This window comes from Episyrphus balteatus, chromosome 3, assembly GCF_945859705.1.
Source record: "Episyrphus balteatus chromosome 3, idEpiBalt1.1, whole genome shotgun sequence".
In the NCBI taxonomy this organism is placed as follows: Eukaryota; Metazoa; Arthropoda; class Insecta; order Diptera; family Syrphidae; genus Episyrphus; species Episyrphus balteatus.
Window position 1 is genome coordinate 88,271,810 of NC_079136.1, and position 17,422 is coordinate 88,289,231.

Sequence of the window (17,422 nt, forward strand, 5' to 3'; positions counted from 1 at the left end):
TACAAAATGGCATACCAATTTTATTTTAAAACTTTTTTTCCAAGAAATTATTTATAAAAAATTAGTTTTTTAAAAAACGGCTCTAACGATTTTGAAATATTTTTTTCTAAAAATGCATGTTAGTATATCAATCAAAACTGCATACTTGTTTTGGGGGGCAATTTGATTTCAGATTTTATATTATTTTTTAAAAAAACGAATTTCCTTTTTTTTTCTTTCCCATATATTTAGATTTTCCAAATTTCTATATAAAAAGTCTTTAAAATTTAAGCAACTTGAACTCTAAGAGCAAGTTCGTGCGACCCCAGTCGTGCAATTTATTTCTATTTGTTTAAGAAATTGTGTCCAATATTGTGTCCAATTTTTCAATTTTTTTAAATACAATCTTTTTTATCAGATTTTTAATTTTTTTGTCGTTTTTGATAACTTTGCTTTGGCATTAACAGTGGAACCATAAAAAAAGATATCTGATATAAGAGCAGTGTTTTTTTTTGGTTACTCAGTACTTAGATCAGTAAAATTTTGCACGGTAAACAACAGCAAATGATTGCTAAGGATAAACAAAAGTTTTTTTTAGTAAATTTAATGAGGATTAGGAATAATTTCAAACCTTTTAAGAAACAGTAAGAGCCCCCGGACACTACAAACTTTCTATCGGCCGATAGTTTAGTCGGGTTGGGCTCCTAGTGTACGCACAGGCAGCCGACTAAATAGTCGGGTAGGCATGAAATATTTTATTTTGAAGGCAATTGTGTATAGTCCAGTAATTTTAGGTTTTATCTGCGGAAAAATTCCTACTGGGCTGAATTTTGGTATACAGCTTAATGACGGCTTTGTTATCAAGATGTGAAAAATCGACATTGATATCGTGTCCGCGTTAAGAGTTATAGGGGTCAAAAGGTCACAAAAACTGGTTTTTCACGATTTTCAGCAAAATGGTAAGTCTTATCAAAAAATTTTCAATGCAAGAATTGTAGACCAGATTATTATACATAAAAAGTGTCATGACACTTTTTTTCCTAAGACCCACCGTTTCTTAGGTATAACGATTCAAAAAGTTGAAGTTTAGTTGTAATCGTCATAATCCTATTCCTGAAAAAAAAACTCCTAACTGAAAAGTTCCTGAAATTTCATTATTTTTTTAGCTTGAATTTCGTTCCTCAACTGTTAAGAATATGGGGAAACAAAAAAAAAATGGAAATTTTCGCCATTTTTCCGATTGGGGCCCTTCTCCCGAAACCATTTCCCTGGGAATTTTTGTTTAGAATATGTCTGAAAATATACAGGGTGTGCAATAGAGAATGGACAACCCTAAAACGGCTTATAGCTACACTTATGATTGTTCTAAAAACAGATAGAAAAAAGTTCTATCGCAACCAGTTCATAAAATATGGACTTTTTTTCGTTCAGTGTATTTTAAATTTTATCATCTTATGTTTTCGTTCACTACAACCACGAATGAATGAATTTTATTTATTTCTTTTTTTTTATAATTTTCTACAATAATTGTATGAGTACATAAACGCTTTAAAAACTGCAAAGCTATTGCACATTTTCGTAAAAAAAAATTTTGAAATCTGTTTTTTGATGCAAAATGTAAAAAAAGTATTTTATGAAAAATTTTAAACACCTGTGGTATAAAATAAATCTATAGAAACCTAGGTGGCCATCTTTCTTAAAAATATTCTCCTTATACCAGAATATTTTTAAGAAAGTTGGCCACCTAGGTTTCTACAGATTAATTTTATACCACAGGTGTTTAAAATTTTTCATAAAATACTTTTTTTACATTTTGCATCAAAAAACAGATTTCAAATTTTTTTTTACGAAAATGTGCAATAGCTTTGCAGTTTTTAAAGCGTTTATGTACTCATACAATTATTGTAGAAAATTATAAAAAAAAAGAAATAAATAAAATTCATTCATTCGTGGTTGTAGTGAACGAAAACATAAGATGATAAAATTTAAAATACACTGAACGAAAAAAAGTCCATATTTTATGAACTGGTTGCGATAGAACTTTTTTCTATCTGTTTTTAGAACAATCATAAGTGTAGCTATAAGCCGTTTTAGGGTTGTCCATTCTCTATTGCACACCCTGTATATTTTCAGACATATTCTAAACAAAAATTCCCAGGGAAATGGTTTCGGGAGAAGGGCCCCAATCGGAAAAATGGCGAAAATTTCCATTTTTTTTTTGTTTCCCCATATTCTTAACAGTTGAGGAACGAAATTCAAGCTAAAAAAATAATGAAATTTCAGGAACTTTTCAGTTAGGAGTTTTTTTTTCAGGAATAGGATTATGACGATTACAACTAAACTTCAACTTTTTGAATCGTTATACCTAAGAAACGGTGGGTCTTAGGAATAAAAGTGTCATGACACTTTTTATGTATAATAATCTGGTCTACAATTCTTGCATTGAAATTTTTTTGATAAGACTTACCATTTTGCTGAAAATCGTGAAAAACCAGTTTTTGTGACCTTTTGACCCCTATAACTCTTAACGCGGACACGATATCAATGTCGATTTTTCACATCTTGATAACAAAGCCGTCATTAAGCTGTATACCAAAATTCAGCCCAGTAGGAATTTTTCCGCAGATTGGGCTTAAAAATGACTAAAATGACTGGGCTAGTAGCAAAACAAACTTTTTTTCAATCAAACAAACTTTTTCATACATTTGAATACTGATTAAGAGACCGAATAAGCTATCGGCCGATAGAAAGTTTGTAGTGTGCGGGGCTCTAAAACATAGTTTTTTTTGGAGCATTCAAAAATAATTTTTTTTTTTTAAAGAAAAATAGGGGTATCGGTTTATACTCGATACTTTTTACATAAAAAACTTTTCTATTACAAAATTATTTAAGCTTTAAAAAAAAAAATAAAATTTAAAGAACACATTTTTTTTAATAAAGGGGTGTGCGTAACCCCTAATCATCATCGAAAAATTCTAAAAAAAATTAGGGTAACTTTATTCTGCATCAAGAAAACAAGTTATGGATAGAGCAAATTCTAATAATGAAATAAAAAATTGTTGGTCCACCCTAATGAAGAATCTTCCTGATATGTTGCTTTTGTAATTTTTTTCTATTGTTTTAAGTTGATAACTTTATATCTATTTATTTTTTTGTTAGTACATATGTATTTAAAAATTTATGATCAAATTTATTTCATTTATAAACTACATACTCAAAATAAAATAAGGCCCAACCAAGTTTTTTTTTCCCATTCGCATTTGATACTTTATCCTTAGAATTGCTCTGACAGACTTTTTTGAGATTTTCTTGACCTTGCTTTTGTCTGATTCTGGCGTTAAGGTCGCCAATTGTCATTATTTTTGCTGAACTATTTTTCTTTGTTAACATTTCACACAAATTACACTAGTCTGCAATATTCCCCTTTTTTTGTGGGAGCGGGTCATAATTCTGCTTTTCATAATTCTGCTTGTCAAAATTCTGTATGACAAAATTCTATGTGGTCAAAATACTGTAAGACCATAATTCTGTATGTCATTATACTGTAAATACAAAATTCTGTATGCCAAAATACTTTATGAACAAAATACTAACTTGCTAAATTCTGTTTTGGAAAATTCTGTATTTTCAATACAGTATTTTTCAAGAAATTTGCTTTGATAAAAAAACACATAATACTAGTTTTGAATATAATTGTGTTGTTTTTATTGACATTAAAGGCGTAAAAAACTTGGAACGAAGCTACAAAATGCAAAAATTTCTTTATTTTCTGATCGAATTGACTATCTTATTAAAGTTGTTCATATTGTTTTCTTATATATTCTTATAGAGATAGAATCAATAAATTAATTAAGAAATAAATTAGATTCATCAAATTTTTTTTTTAATGTGGTTCTTCTTTATAAATGAGAAGAAGAAAAATTGAAAAGAGAAAGTAAGAAAGAATAAAGAAAACATAAATATAATACATTTATAAAAATTTAAATTTACCAAAAAAAGACGAGAGAATTCAATAAATAGTTTAAGAGGGAAAATTAAGTGAACGTAAAAGAATTAAATAAGTTTAGAGTTTTGTTTTCTCTCACTTTTTCCCGTAGCACCCAATAAGGTACCTATATTAATGAGCATTAGAAGCTTGCCTTTTATTAAGTTGAGCTTTTGAAAAGTCATAATAAAACTTCTATTAAATAAATCTGATGTACAGAATTTTGAAATACAGTATTTGGAGCAACCAGAATTTTGCTATACAGAATTTTGACTTTCAGATTTTTGCTCGTACAGCATTTTGCACATACAGAATTTTGTAATACAGTATTTTTGCATAGAGTATTTTGAATACAAAATTTTGCAACATACAGAATTTCGACCCCAAAACCTTTTTTTTCTAATTCAAATTGAGTAGTTTGTAGTTTTTATATATGAGACTATTCTTTGTATTAAGCTTAAAGTTAGAAGACTTATTCCTCATAACATGGTCTATCATCTGAAAGCAAATTTTTATTTTAAGTTATTTTAACCGTAACAAATTTTGTGGAAAAAGATTACCTAACGCGAAAATATTGCTTCAAATACGGCAAAAAGTGGGTTTGTGTAAATTTTTAACGGGGATATCTGAACAAACGCGACGTGCTAGAGCAATTCTGACTTTGGATTTGGAATAAGCATACCAAAATCCTTTAGAAAAAGATAGTGAATAAAACGATTTAATATTTGTAGGAAAAATGTTTATTAAAAATGTTATAAATCACATGTATTCTATATGTATAACGGACATGTATACATGTGTACGTAATTACATAGGTACATATAATTCTGTGTGCCATTTTCCTATTCTGTTTTTTTTTTTTCCATTTTTAAGATATACTTATCTAAATCGTCCATTACCATACACAATACTGCAGATTTTGTATATTTTAAATATGAAAGAACCCACGAAAGAAAAGAAAAAAAAAACATGAACCATAATATTAAATCATGCGGAAAGCTTAACAAAATTTTCCTGCTTTTCCTTTTCTCCACAAATCCATATCCAGACTAATGAAATTGTATCAATGAAAAGCTTTAAAATCCCAATTGAATACCATAATATTATTCTTTCTCATTAAAATAATTCATTTGGATCCCTAAAGTCAAGCGATTGAGGCAAATTTTTGTTCATAGATACATTTAACGGTAAACTACGTCACTACAATCTCTGCCGACTATTTCTCTTTCTCTTTTTTCGGAGGGGGTACCTAAACTTTGAGCGTAAGCTCATGCCGGCGAAAAAGTTTTTCTCTATAATCAACGACATCCCCCATGGCTGAGGCTTCTCTTCGCACATCGCCACTGTATATTGTCGTGGATGCGGCATCGTAACGTCGTCGTCTTCCCCCAGAAATTCAATCGAAACAATAAAAAAAAATAACAAAAAAAAGTGAAGAAAAGAAAATAGTTTTCCATAATTTTCCTGCATTTCTTTTGCTAGTTCGAGAAAGAAAAATGTTGTGTACAAGTGCATACATTATTACCATTAAGTAGGTACATACCTCACTAAAGTACTTGTCTGTATTTTCATTTCCCCAGTTCACTTCAACACTTCGTCCGGAAATATATTCCGAAATGTTTTAAGCAAAGTTAAATTATTCAACCAATCATTTCTAGAAAAACAAAGAAGAATATCGATTCGAAAAAATAAAAAAAAAAAACAAAACAAAATAAAAAACAGATGTTAACCGTGATTCAATTTATATAAATGTGCGTGTGATGTAATGTCCTCATGAATCGTTACTAAAACGTGTAACAATTAAAAAGCAACCCCTCTTCAAAGACAAGAGGGTACCTGTACCCAGAACACCATGGAGAATTTTACAAGAACACCGATGTTCTTGCGGAAGGTTCTGACCGAAGCGAGGAGGTGAGCTAAATTTCAAATGAAAATAAATCAAATTTGCATATAAGATAGAACGCTTATGTAAGCCACAGTAACTTGGAAAATATTGTTTTTTTTTTTTCCTTTTTTTTTCTTGTTACTGCATAAAACATAACACCCTTATAAGTCTCAAACGAACGTGTCTCAGTTTCCTTTTAAAAATTTCTAAAGCAACTAGCAACACTGTGATGAATCAAGCAATGTTAAGACTGTGCCAAGGCAGTGATGTTATAAGAAACAAAAATGTAAATATTTTTATTGTAAACCAACGTGATTGTTTGAGTATTTACCTAATGTAACCTTAAGGTGAATCATGATTTAATGAATTATGACTTTAATGCACCAGAGAGAAAATGTTATTTTTGTTTCAAAAAATATTTTCTCGTTCTTAAAAATAAATAAAAAGCAAGCATGTTTAAGATATGGAGAATTCGCTCTTTTTCATTGCAAGTAGATTGGTTTAATATTACTTTAACAACAGTGTATAATTTAAAAAGTTTAAGGTTTCCAGTCTAGATAAGTTGTATTCCAAGTGAGTTTTTGACCACACTGCTTCAAAGTGTAAATTATTATTTAAGTATAAGAGCCATTCCATTTTAACTTTGAGGACATATTGACGCTTGTTATCCAGTTTATCTCTTTGAAGAAGGAATCTTTTTTTTTATTAATCTTGGTGAGTCTTAAAGGTTAATGATAAAGTTTATGTTTTAGAAGAATTATTCTCCAACTGAGATAACCAGGAAGAAATCCTTATTTAAACAACTTCACTAATGCTCGTTTGTTGTTTCTTATATGCACTTAGTATGACGACAAATGCATACATAATTCAAGTTTAAAACATTTATATGGCCAATGACCCCTCTAAGTAACGAATATACAAACAGAATATCATTGGAAGTTTCAAGACTATCCGTATGGTTATTTAAAAGTTTTTCAACTTATTGACCTCAAAAATCGTTATTTTTAATTCTTTTTATTTAATACGTATGAATTTCGGTTCTCAGCTTCGGAACTATAATCAACAAACGACAATTAAACAAAAACACAGGAGATTAGGTATGCTTGTAACTTCGGTTTTCTACGTTTCCGATTTTTACAAAAATTATAGAGTTTTCTGTTCTTCTATTACTATTACATTTGATTCTCGATGAATAAAACTTCAAACAAGAAGGGAAGAATAGAATTTGTTTTTAAAGATAAAGTACTTTTGTACATAGAAGAACAAATACGTATATAATAAATATAAAAGACTGTTAGTACAAAGGTAACTGCCACCTTTAGTAATTGTTTTTACAAAAAACAAAATGTCATCAACTGACAGTATTATAATAATGTGTGCATCAAGTTCTTAGATTTGGTTTTAAATTGTATCAATTAAATTTGTATTAATGTTAACAATGTTGTAAGATATTAAGATGATGGAGAATACCAAAAAAGTTTGCCCCGCAGGTCTTCCCGTCTGTCTGTTTGTCTATATCTATATAAGTAGTTTAGAATTTTGAACGATCCCCAGAAGAGAAATTGAGTTTTTTAAGGACCAAAAACGTCTCTGATGATTTTGACAAAAACAAAATACGTGTGCTCTCGAACATCCTGCTTTTGAAATTAAAAAAATATATTTGTTGAACTGTTATTAACGGTACCTGCCATAGAAACGTTTTCTTGATATTCGACTTTCTTGTAAACGACTTAACCGACTTAGAAAATATCAATGATTTAATTTTTTTAAATCAATAGGTGCGTCCCACCAAGTGAGATCTCTGTTCGCTAAGAGTTTTTTTAAGTAAGACAAAAAATCTCAGCTGAGTGCTCACTTTTTTTCTGCGATTTCTGAGACGAAAATTTTTTGGATTCAATTTCTCAGTTTTCTTTCTCTTTCTTTAATTTTTTTTTTTGTTATTGCTTTGACGTTTGTTTTTTGGTGGTGTGCAGTTATAAAAGTGCTAAAAACATGAAAAATTTAATGAACATTTGAGAAAATGTTATTATTTTGAGCTTACTTTACGAAATAACTTATTTTGAAATAATTTTTTATAATAATTTAATATTTTAAGAAAAGTTGCAACTGTGTGAAGTTCACTTGAAGTGTTAGATTTGAAAAAAAAAAAAAAATGGAATTATGTGAGAAACTTGTCCCACCAAATTATTTTGCTCTCTTTCAAAATGACATTGAGCCCTCAGAGATTTTTTCTTGGTGCGACGCACCTAATTTTTTCAAAACGGATAGTGAATTTTCTTGAAACTTTGTTTAATATGTGAATTAATGATTTCTGCAGATTCCAGGTTTCAAAACATTTTACATTTTACAAATGTTCGCTTGTAAACCATAAGCTCTACCATTCGACCAAGTTTCAAAATTCTACTACATATAACCAGAAATGATTCATAATGTTTCTAAAAAAAAAAACAAAAAAAAAATGAAATTTTTTTTTATTTTTCCTTTTTATACGTGTACATAGGGCTACCGATTACTTGCCCGTATATTTGAGGTTGCATGCGACATTTTTAAGATAGAAGAGAAGGTCAGCTAAAGTTTGGTGTAGTAGTTTAACCTTTTAGTGCATCCAAAATTGTACTCGTTTTTTCAAAAAAGATTTTTGTATGTGTTTTTTTTTTTTTATTATTTGAATAGGATTGCCATATTTGTAGGCCTATTCCTTAAATTAATATAATAATTTTCCCCTTAAAATCGTAATTCCATGTCAAGAAACATAACTTAAACCTACCTTACATTATATGACACCTGACCAATCGAAGCCTCCAAAGATTCATAAACAAGAACCTTATCAAACATTTTTACTTTAAGGCTATATCTAAGAAAATGTCCTCATATTTCAAATGAGAAAAAAACTTTAACCATCGTGAAGCGCCATCAATTCAAAGTCAAAGTAAAAATCTGCAAAAATTGGGGTATTTTTGTTATTACTTTGAAATAGTTTTTCCACTTAGGAACTTGATTGTTAAATAAGGAACGCCCTACATATGTATATTATTGACTCGTTTCAAATCTTTTATAGTGTAGAAGGTTAAATTTCCAAATTTTCCTCGAACATTCCCTAGAACAAAACTTTTAAAAGCGTTACATTCTTATTCGATTTTGTGAAAATAGGGCTTTACCACTTCACTCTATAACATTTGACGAGATTCAATGTATATACAATCTCCTTTGAGATTTTCTTTTCAAATAGTTGATTACATGATACATATCTAGTTATTTTAAATTGCCCCACCCATCATGTTTTCATTTATCCCAATGAATTGGGTTACCACCTATGGATGTCTTCTAAGGAATCGAAAATTTTATTTTGTATATGAATTAGAAAAAAAAAATCAAATATTTAATTTAAATTTGTTAGACACCGCAAATTAATTGATAACGTCACTGTTCCCAACTATCATTTTAATGTATGTTAAGATTCCATCCTTCATGTGACCTTTTTGATAAGAGATTCATCCTCACAAAAAACAACAAAACTCTTTCAAGTGAGTTGAATGTAGGTGCTTGGATAACTCGTCCTGTGTGTCTTGCATTATTTTCTCAGCTCTTATCCTTTTGTGCGACACTAGTAGGACTCGTGTTCTACTTGTTTTCTATACAGAGACACCTTAACCAGCCGTCCTCGTCGTCCATTGATTATTTCTTCTTTTTCTCTACTTCTTTTATTTTGTTTTTATTATTTTCAGCCTTTGTGTTTGTGCTTTGTATATTAAAAAAAGAAAAAAATGAAATGTATTCAATGGAATGAGTGAATCACTATGTTAGATCTGCTTCTGATGACGAACACCGTACTGATATGATGATGATGTTGTGGGTAGCTTCTGCTACAGATTAATTGAATGAAAAACAGTTTTTTTCATCCCAACACACATGCGGAATTAATTGAATTATAAAAACAAATAATTTAAAGCGTTCCGTCCAAGCAAGTCTTAATAATTTTTATTATTGTGACAAATAACTACCATTTATGAACACGAACATTAAACATCAAGTAGTGATATATTTTCTGTTTGCATGCGATAGCGTAATTCTTGGAAATGTTCCACCTCCACTGTTGTGTTTGTGTCAGATTATCATAATATTTTTTTTTTCTTCTTTTGGAAAATTGAATTTGAAGTGTTGCCAAAAAAAAGGCTATCAACTTTTACCAACAAAAAAACAGCAACAGGGCATGAGTTGAATAGCAAATCAATTTGAGTAGAAAATTTTCCTCGAGACTAAGCGGCGCTTTTCATTGGAAATATTATTAGTTTTCTTTTATTTTCATAATGAGCTTTAGTCAACGATGTCAACGTAGGGTATTGGCCCTGCTTTTTTCTGTCGCACTTTGCTTTTGCTATTATGAATGTTTTATTTTGCTGAATGAAACACTTTTTTTTGTAGATTCGACATTATATTTTAAAGGAATAGTTCTTTCAAAAAAACACATTAGTCCATAAAATAAGAATTTTAGGACAATAATAAAATCTAACGAAAAAAAATAGGACTTATTATTCAATATCTTGGGAATTGACAAGAAATTTTTTTTTACATGGTAATATTCTGTTAAATGAATTCCAGGAAACAACAATTCCTAGGAAAACTCTTCATATTCCCAACCTTTGAAACCCGGAAATATTCCCTGATTCTCAAAAACCCCATTTTCAAAATGTAACGAAAGCGATTTGTTTGATTTTATTATTTTAGATCATTTCAACGCCAAGAAGTGGATTTAGCTCCGGAAATGGAACTTTCACATAGTCTAACATTAAATGAGGATGCCCTCAAACAGCTTCCTGAACAAAAACGTCCAGTATTTGTTTTTGAATGGCTGCGCTATTTGGAAAAGGTCCTGGTGACCGCTCAAAAATCTGACATCAAATCATGCCAAAAGAAGCTAGTTCAACAATTGACCGCACACATCCAAGGTTCACCTGGACCACCGACAAGAAAACTTATTGCCAATTGTTTAGCAACTCTATTCTCTGTTGGAGATACATTTTTGCTGTTTGATACAGTGAATGCATGTAATGATATTCTCAAAAATAAAGATGATTCCCCAAGCTATTTGCCAACAAAATTGTAAGTGTAGTACTTCTATAAATCAAGATTTTAATTTTGAGATATTAAAAATTTATATAACTTTCAGGGCAGCAATTTGCGTTCTTGGTTCAATGTATGAGAAACTTGGTCGTATGATGGGTAGATCATACGAAGAAACAGTTCAAATACTTCTTCGAACATTACGAAGTGCAGAATCACAAACAAGAATCGAAATCATGATAACCCTGGAAAAGGTATACCATCTTAATTAATCTTTAAATAAAATTAAACTTAATATTTGCTTTTTTTTCGTCTAGATCTGTTCGGGAATGGATACAGCTATTTCAAATGTTCACAAGGATATTTACAAGGCTACCAAACACTGTCTTACTGATCGTGTTATGGCAGTACGTGTTGCAGCAGCTAAATGCATGCTTGAAATGATTAACCATGCTCCATTCTTATACCAAACCGAATTGGAGAGTCTTGCAACGCTTTGCTTCCGTTCGTTTGATGGTAGCAATTATGAAGTTCGATGTGCAGTTGCAAAATTGCTAGGAACACTTTTAGCATTTACTCAAGCTCCACCGGATGGCAACAAAAAACCAGCTATGTCAGCTAGTAAGAACCAGCCAAGATCAACTTCTCTAGATGAAGCATTCGGAATCCTTATGTCAGGTTTTCTTCGCGGTGGAGTTTCATTTCTTAAAGGAACCGGTGAAATAATCAAAGGTAGTTCCGGAGTAAACCGTGAAGTTCGCGTTGGAGTAACACATTCCTATGTGGTATTTGTTCAAAATATGGGCAGTGTTTGGTTGGAACGCAATCAAACTACATTTTTGGCTCATGTTCTTGATTTGGTGGCTAATCCAAAAGCTGCTTCCTCTCATGTAGATGCAGTGTATTCACGGAAGTGTATCAACTTTATTCTTCGCTCTATTATTGGGAAGATGCTCGGTGAAAAAGCTCAAACTTCAGCGTGCAAGGAGCTCATACACATTGTGGCCAAACAAATGAACTCTATTGACTTTAATCCGGAGAACGCCAAGGATTCTAACCAAGAAACACTTTTCAGTCAGCATTTGTTAGTGTGTGCTTTGCAAGAACTAGGAAGTCTTGTTCTCGGCTTGGGCACTACAGCTTTGAACCTATTAAATGATCATACTCTAAATGCTATTGATGCCACTTGCGCAGTCCTTGTGCATCCATGCGCTGCCGCACGATTAGCTGCTGCTTGGTGTTTGCGTTGCTTCTGTGTTGCTGTGCCAAGTCATATAACTCCATTAATAGATCGATTTGTCGATGCTATTGAACAAATGCGGTCTTCTCCAGAAGCCATCGCTGGTTATAGCTGTGCATTGGCTGCTATTTTAGGAAGTGTACGCTTTTCTCCTCTCGGCATACCCCACACCAAGGGTAAAGTTGTATTTAATTGTGCCGAGGAGCTACTGAGGTCAGCAAGTCAAAATAGTCGAATGTCATTAAATCGAACGCAAGCTGGTTGGTTGTTAATTGGAGCTATAATGACATTGGGCTCACCAGTTGTCAAAGGACTTCTTCCAAGAATGCTGCTTTTGTGGAGAAATTCATTCCCAAGATCCAATAAAGAATTGGAATCAGAAAAAGCCAGAGGAGACTCATTTACCTGGCAAGTAACTCTAGAAGGCAGAGCTGGTGCTTTGTCTGTGATGCATAGTTTTCTATTGCATTGTCCAGATTTAGTTACAGATGATATTACACGACGTTTACTCACACCAATTGAAAGTGCTCTAGCTATGCTAGTGAAGTAAGTAAAATTTTATAACTGTAGTAGATTTTTTTAAAATTTATATATTTTCTTTCAGTCTTGCACCCGTTTTAAAAAGCTATGGAACACATTTAAAAGCTCCAGCAGCTATGGTTCGTTTGCGATTATATGAAACATTGGCATTGCTTCCACCAAATGCATTGGAATCATCTTATACACATTTGTTGAGAATGCTCGTCTCAGAGTTTACACTTTCTGAAAATCCAGCAAATACAACCAATTCTTTGTTGAGAGCACTTTGTCATGCTGATGATTCAATTATTCTGGGCACGTGGTTGCAGGAAACAGATCATCGTACAATCGAAGATCAGGTATGAAATAAAAATCAGAACAGTTCCAAATTTATTTGTATGTAATATTATGCATATATATAGTAATATAATAAGAAATTCCAATTTATTTATCGTACATTATTTCCCTTTTTCCTCTTCTCTCAGATTGTTTTAAAGTAGGACTTAGGGTATTGGCTTTATTTTCAAACATTTTTAGTATTTTTATTCCTATGACAGAAAAAAAGTGGTCAAGGTCATATTTTTTTAATGTAACTTTAAAGTTGGTATCCTTTAGCAATTTTATCGTTATTAGAAAAATGATTCAACTGATAAATACTTCTATCCCCGCGAAGTATTGCATCAATGAGTTTATTCAGATAAACATTGAATAATTTTTGAATGTGTGATATCACAATCCTACCTTGTGAAGGTAATGGTTAGTGTGATAGGCTTACCTCAGTCTTTGCCACCTTTATTTTTTTGTGGTACGCCTTGTTACGCCGAAATCAAAAAAGTCTTTAAGAATATAACTCTCATGAAGATGAACCTTAGTTGTTCGGATATGACAAAAAATGTAGGCCCCCTCCGTTTCTGCAAACTAATTACACACACAAAAATGGATGAGAGTTTTCATTCATTAGGATTAGGTACTTCGTTTTTATTTATTAACCCACTTTCTTTTGGTATATACCCATTTTTTAAATTTTATTTGCAAAACAAGTACTTGTGTAGTTTGTTTTGCGTTTAAAATGAGAAATGAGTATCTAGTGAGTTGTAGCGAAATCACGACTATTAATAAAGCTGAATAGCACCCTCATGGTCTGTCGTACCAGATGTTTTGCGTTTAAATCCAGCGTCTGTCAACAACACATTCTTTCAGGGATGCACCCTCTTGTGAGAAGTTGACAAAGCTTCCAAGAGTATCATTGTCATGAAGAATTGCATCTTACTTAAAAATGCTTACTTACATAGCTGTTCTGACTCGTCATAAAATTGTATGTCAAATCTTCTCTTGAAAACTAACTACACACGTGTTGTTAGTTGTGAGTCACTAGACCATTATTTTTCCAATATGATGGCTCGCATTTCTATTTTTATTTTTGAATGCCACTTTATGTTTGAGTGTTTAAGAGATTGTACTTTTTCTCCATGATCAAGGGTATCTCACTCGTGTCTTGTCTATTAGTGTGTAAAAACAAAGTACAAGACTGTATTTTGCCTTTTTATTTAATTAATAATTACTTCAATTCAATCTAGCCAAGCAAGCCCAGTAGATTATTTGTTTGATTATTAAAAACTTAAACTAAAACAAAATTAAAAAACCCTTCCCCGTTCTCATAGCCTCAATTAAGATTCTTTTAATGAATAACCTTGAGCTTGAGTTTTAATAAAAAAAAAAACTAATATGGTCTAGAAATCGAATAAGTACTAACATATTATATCTTAGATGTTTTCAAACATTTTGAAAAAGCGTGTGTCTTAGTTTTCATCGATTGCCAAAAATTTTAAAAAACATAAAAATTATTTCTTCAAAGGAATAAAACAACATCTGAAATCAACTTTCCCTCCAAAAAATTATGCAATTTCATTTGTTTTATTAAGATGCATCTTAAGAAAAAAAAATATTTCAAAATCGTTAGAGCCGTTTTTTGAAAAAAACTAATATTTTATAAATAATTTTTTGAAAAAAAAGTTTTAAAATAAAATTGGTATGCCATTTTGTAGAAATTACTCATCAACATCTAAAACCAAGATTTCAAAAAAATTCAATGTCCAGTTTTCGAAAATTTGATTTTTCAAAAACAAAATTTAAATCTAAAAATTAATTTTTTCAAAGTTTTATTTTTGGCTTATATTAAAATTATATAAATATTTTTTTTTACAAAGTTTCGTTGAAATCGAATTAGTGGTTTCGAAAAAAAATCGGATTAAGAAAAAAAAAACGGTTCTATGGCAGGTACCGTTAATAATGATTTTAAAAAAAAGTTTTTTTCATTAAAAGATAGACCTTGTCTCAAAACTTATATTTTAATTTGTTTAACCAAATCGTTGGAGCTGTTTTTGAGAAATTTCAAATTTACTAAAATCGGTATATTACAAGTACCGTTATTTTTGGTCCAAAAAAATCAATTCCATAAACCACTCTGGGAGAATTCCCAAATAACGCTACATACCAAGTTGGACATTCATCGGTTCATCCGTTTAGGCTGTAGCTTCATTTACAGACAGACCGACAGACATGTATAACTTGGTATATAGTACCTATATCGCAAGTAAAAAACGGTTAAAAAAGTCATGAAATTAACTTTGAAACTTAAAAAATTACCCTGTATTGAATTATTATCCTGAAATCTTTTTAAGGGTCTAGACTAGATAGTGCGAAAGGTCACCCATATACCAATTTACCGTTCCTTTTTAAATTATATCTAAATGTATAATAAAATAATAACTTAATTTGTAAACAAAAATAAACACCCAAACTTAACTTTATGCATGCTTGTAACCAGATGGAACCGAACAGAAGATCCGACGGTGAACATGTAAGTTTGGTTCAACAAATAAAAAGTTTTTATTTGCCGATGTTGTCAATTGTTTTTCGCTGCTTTATTGATATTTTATTATAATTTGTGTTGTTCTAATTTAATTGTAAAAAAAAAATAACTTATATTTTATTTGAAATAAATTTCTTTCAGTTACAACCAAATAGTGCTGCTGGCTCTGGAGCCTTGGAACATGATTCTTGTTGCTTATATCGACCAGTACCAAAAAGTGAACAATGTCCCGGGCCACTTCCTCTTGGAGTTGCAGTCATCGATATGTCAGTACATCTGTTTGGATTAATATTCCCCAGAGTTGCCAATAAGCATCGCTTGCAGATGCTTGATCATTTTGGTGAATGCATTAAACAAGCAAAGAGTTCACGCCAAGAAGCAGTTCAGATGAACATCTTCACTGCACTTTTGAGTGGTTTAAAAGGACTCACCGAAAGCAAGAGCGGCATGGGACAGGAAGATGTTAAGAAAAGCGCCACTAATCTCATCATTGGCGCATTGGTTAGTTCCAATTCAACACTCAGATGTGCAGCTGGTGAAGCATTAGGAAGAATCGCTCAAGTAGTCGGAGACTCACGGTTTACAGCTGAATTGGCACAAAATAGTTTCGATAAATTGAAATCCGCTCGTGATGTTGTCACAAGGACTGGACACTCGTTAGCTTTGGGCTGTCTTCATAGATATGTTGGTGGAATGGGATCCTCACAGCACTTGAATACAAGTGTATCAATTCTTCTCGCTCTGGCTCAAGACACTAGCTCTCCTGTAGTTCAAGTGTGGTCGCTTTATGCTCTATCACTTATAGCTGATTCAGGTGGCCCCATGTTCCGCGGATATGTAGAAGCTACATTGTCGCTTAGTTTGAAGTTGCTTCTTTCTGTGCCACACTCCAATGTGGATGTCCATCAATGTATTGGCCGAGTTTTGAATGCTCTTATTACTACCATGGGTCCGGAACTACAAGGAAACATGTCTTCCATTATAACAATGCGTTCTTCTTTCATGTGCGCTGCGGCTGTTATGCAAGCGCATGCTGATCCTCTTGTTCAGGCCGAAGCAACTGGTTGTCTTCAACAATTGCATTTATTCGCACCAAAACATGTGAATTTGTCTTCTTTGGTTCCGACTTTAGTAAAAACGTTGTCGAGCAACTATTTAATGCTAAGAAAAGCCGCAGTAGCTTGTCTAAGACAATTGGCTCAACGAGAGGCCAAAGAGATCTGCGAACATGCTTTGACCCTCACAGCTGAAGAATGTCCGGGTCTTCTAATAACCGAATCTGGTCTTCCTGGAGTGCTTTTTGGAATGCTTGACTCAGAATCTGATAGCGAGATGATTAAAAATATCCATGACACAATCACTTCGATGTTGCAGATGCTAGCATCTGATAATTTGAGCTCATGGTTGAGCCTTTGTAAGAATGTCCTTACAGTTGCAGTAGAGACATCTACCGATGAAACTCAGAAAGTTGAACTTGTTGACGACAACGAGGATGACAACGAAAACGATGATGATGATGTGACAGAGTACCATGCCGAAGAAAATACAAGCACCCATCCAGCTGTGCAGCCACGTTGGCCAACCAGAGTATTTGCTGCAGAGTGTGTTCGGAAGATTATTTCAACATGTGAATCAGCAAATCCCATACACTTTGACCTCATTCAGGCCAAAGAAATGCAAATGATCAAGAGTCGAGGAGACTATTTAATCCTGCATTTATCCGATTTGATTCGTATGTCGTTTATGGCGGCAACAAGTGATTCCGATCAACTTAGACTTGAAGGATTACGAACTCTACAAGAGATAATTGATAAATTTGCTGGAGTTCCCGAACCAGAGTTTCCTGGACATTTGCTTTTGGAACAATTCCAAGCTCAAGTA

The 17,422-nt window shown here is 32.0% G+C and overlaps 1 protein-coding gene across 7 annotated transcripts in view; it reads left to right on the forward strand.

The window, feature by feature from the left end:
* The window catches only part of LOC129913103 (HEAT repeat-containing protein 5B), a 28,197-nt gene that overhangs the window by 7,091 nt on the left and 3,684 nt on the right, over nucleotides 1-17,422 (forward strand). For 3 of the 7 annotated variants that reach the window (XM_055991596.1, XM_055991597.1, XM_055991595.1), the window contains 6 exons: nucleotides 10,575-10,949; nucleotides 11,017-11,164; nucleotides 11,228-12,696; nucleotides 12,755-13,028; nucleotides 15,497-15,529; nucleotides 15,683-17,419. In XM_055991596.1, the coding sequence (XP_055847571.1) occupies nucleotides 10,612-10,949; nucleotides 11,017-11,164; nucleotides 11,228-12,696; nucleotides 12,755-13,028; nucleotides 15,497-15,529; nucleotides 15,683-17,419 (3,999 nt within the window). In that variant the 5' untranslated portion in view covers nucleotides 10,575-10,611. Of the gene's footprint in view, nucleotides 1-4,929; nucleotides 5,876-10,574; nucleotides 10,950-11,016; nucleotides 11,165-11,227; nucleotides 12,697-12,754; nucleotides 13,029-15,496; nucleotides 15,530-15,682; nucleotides 17,420-17,422 lie in introns of those variants that run through there. The other 4 variants (XM_055991590.1, XM_055991591.1, XM_055991593.1 and 1 more) reach the window with 4 other exon arrangements.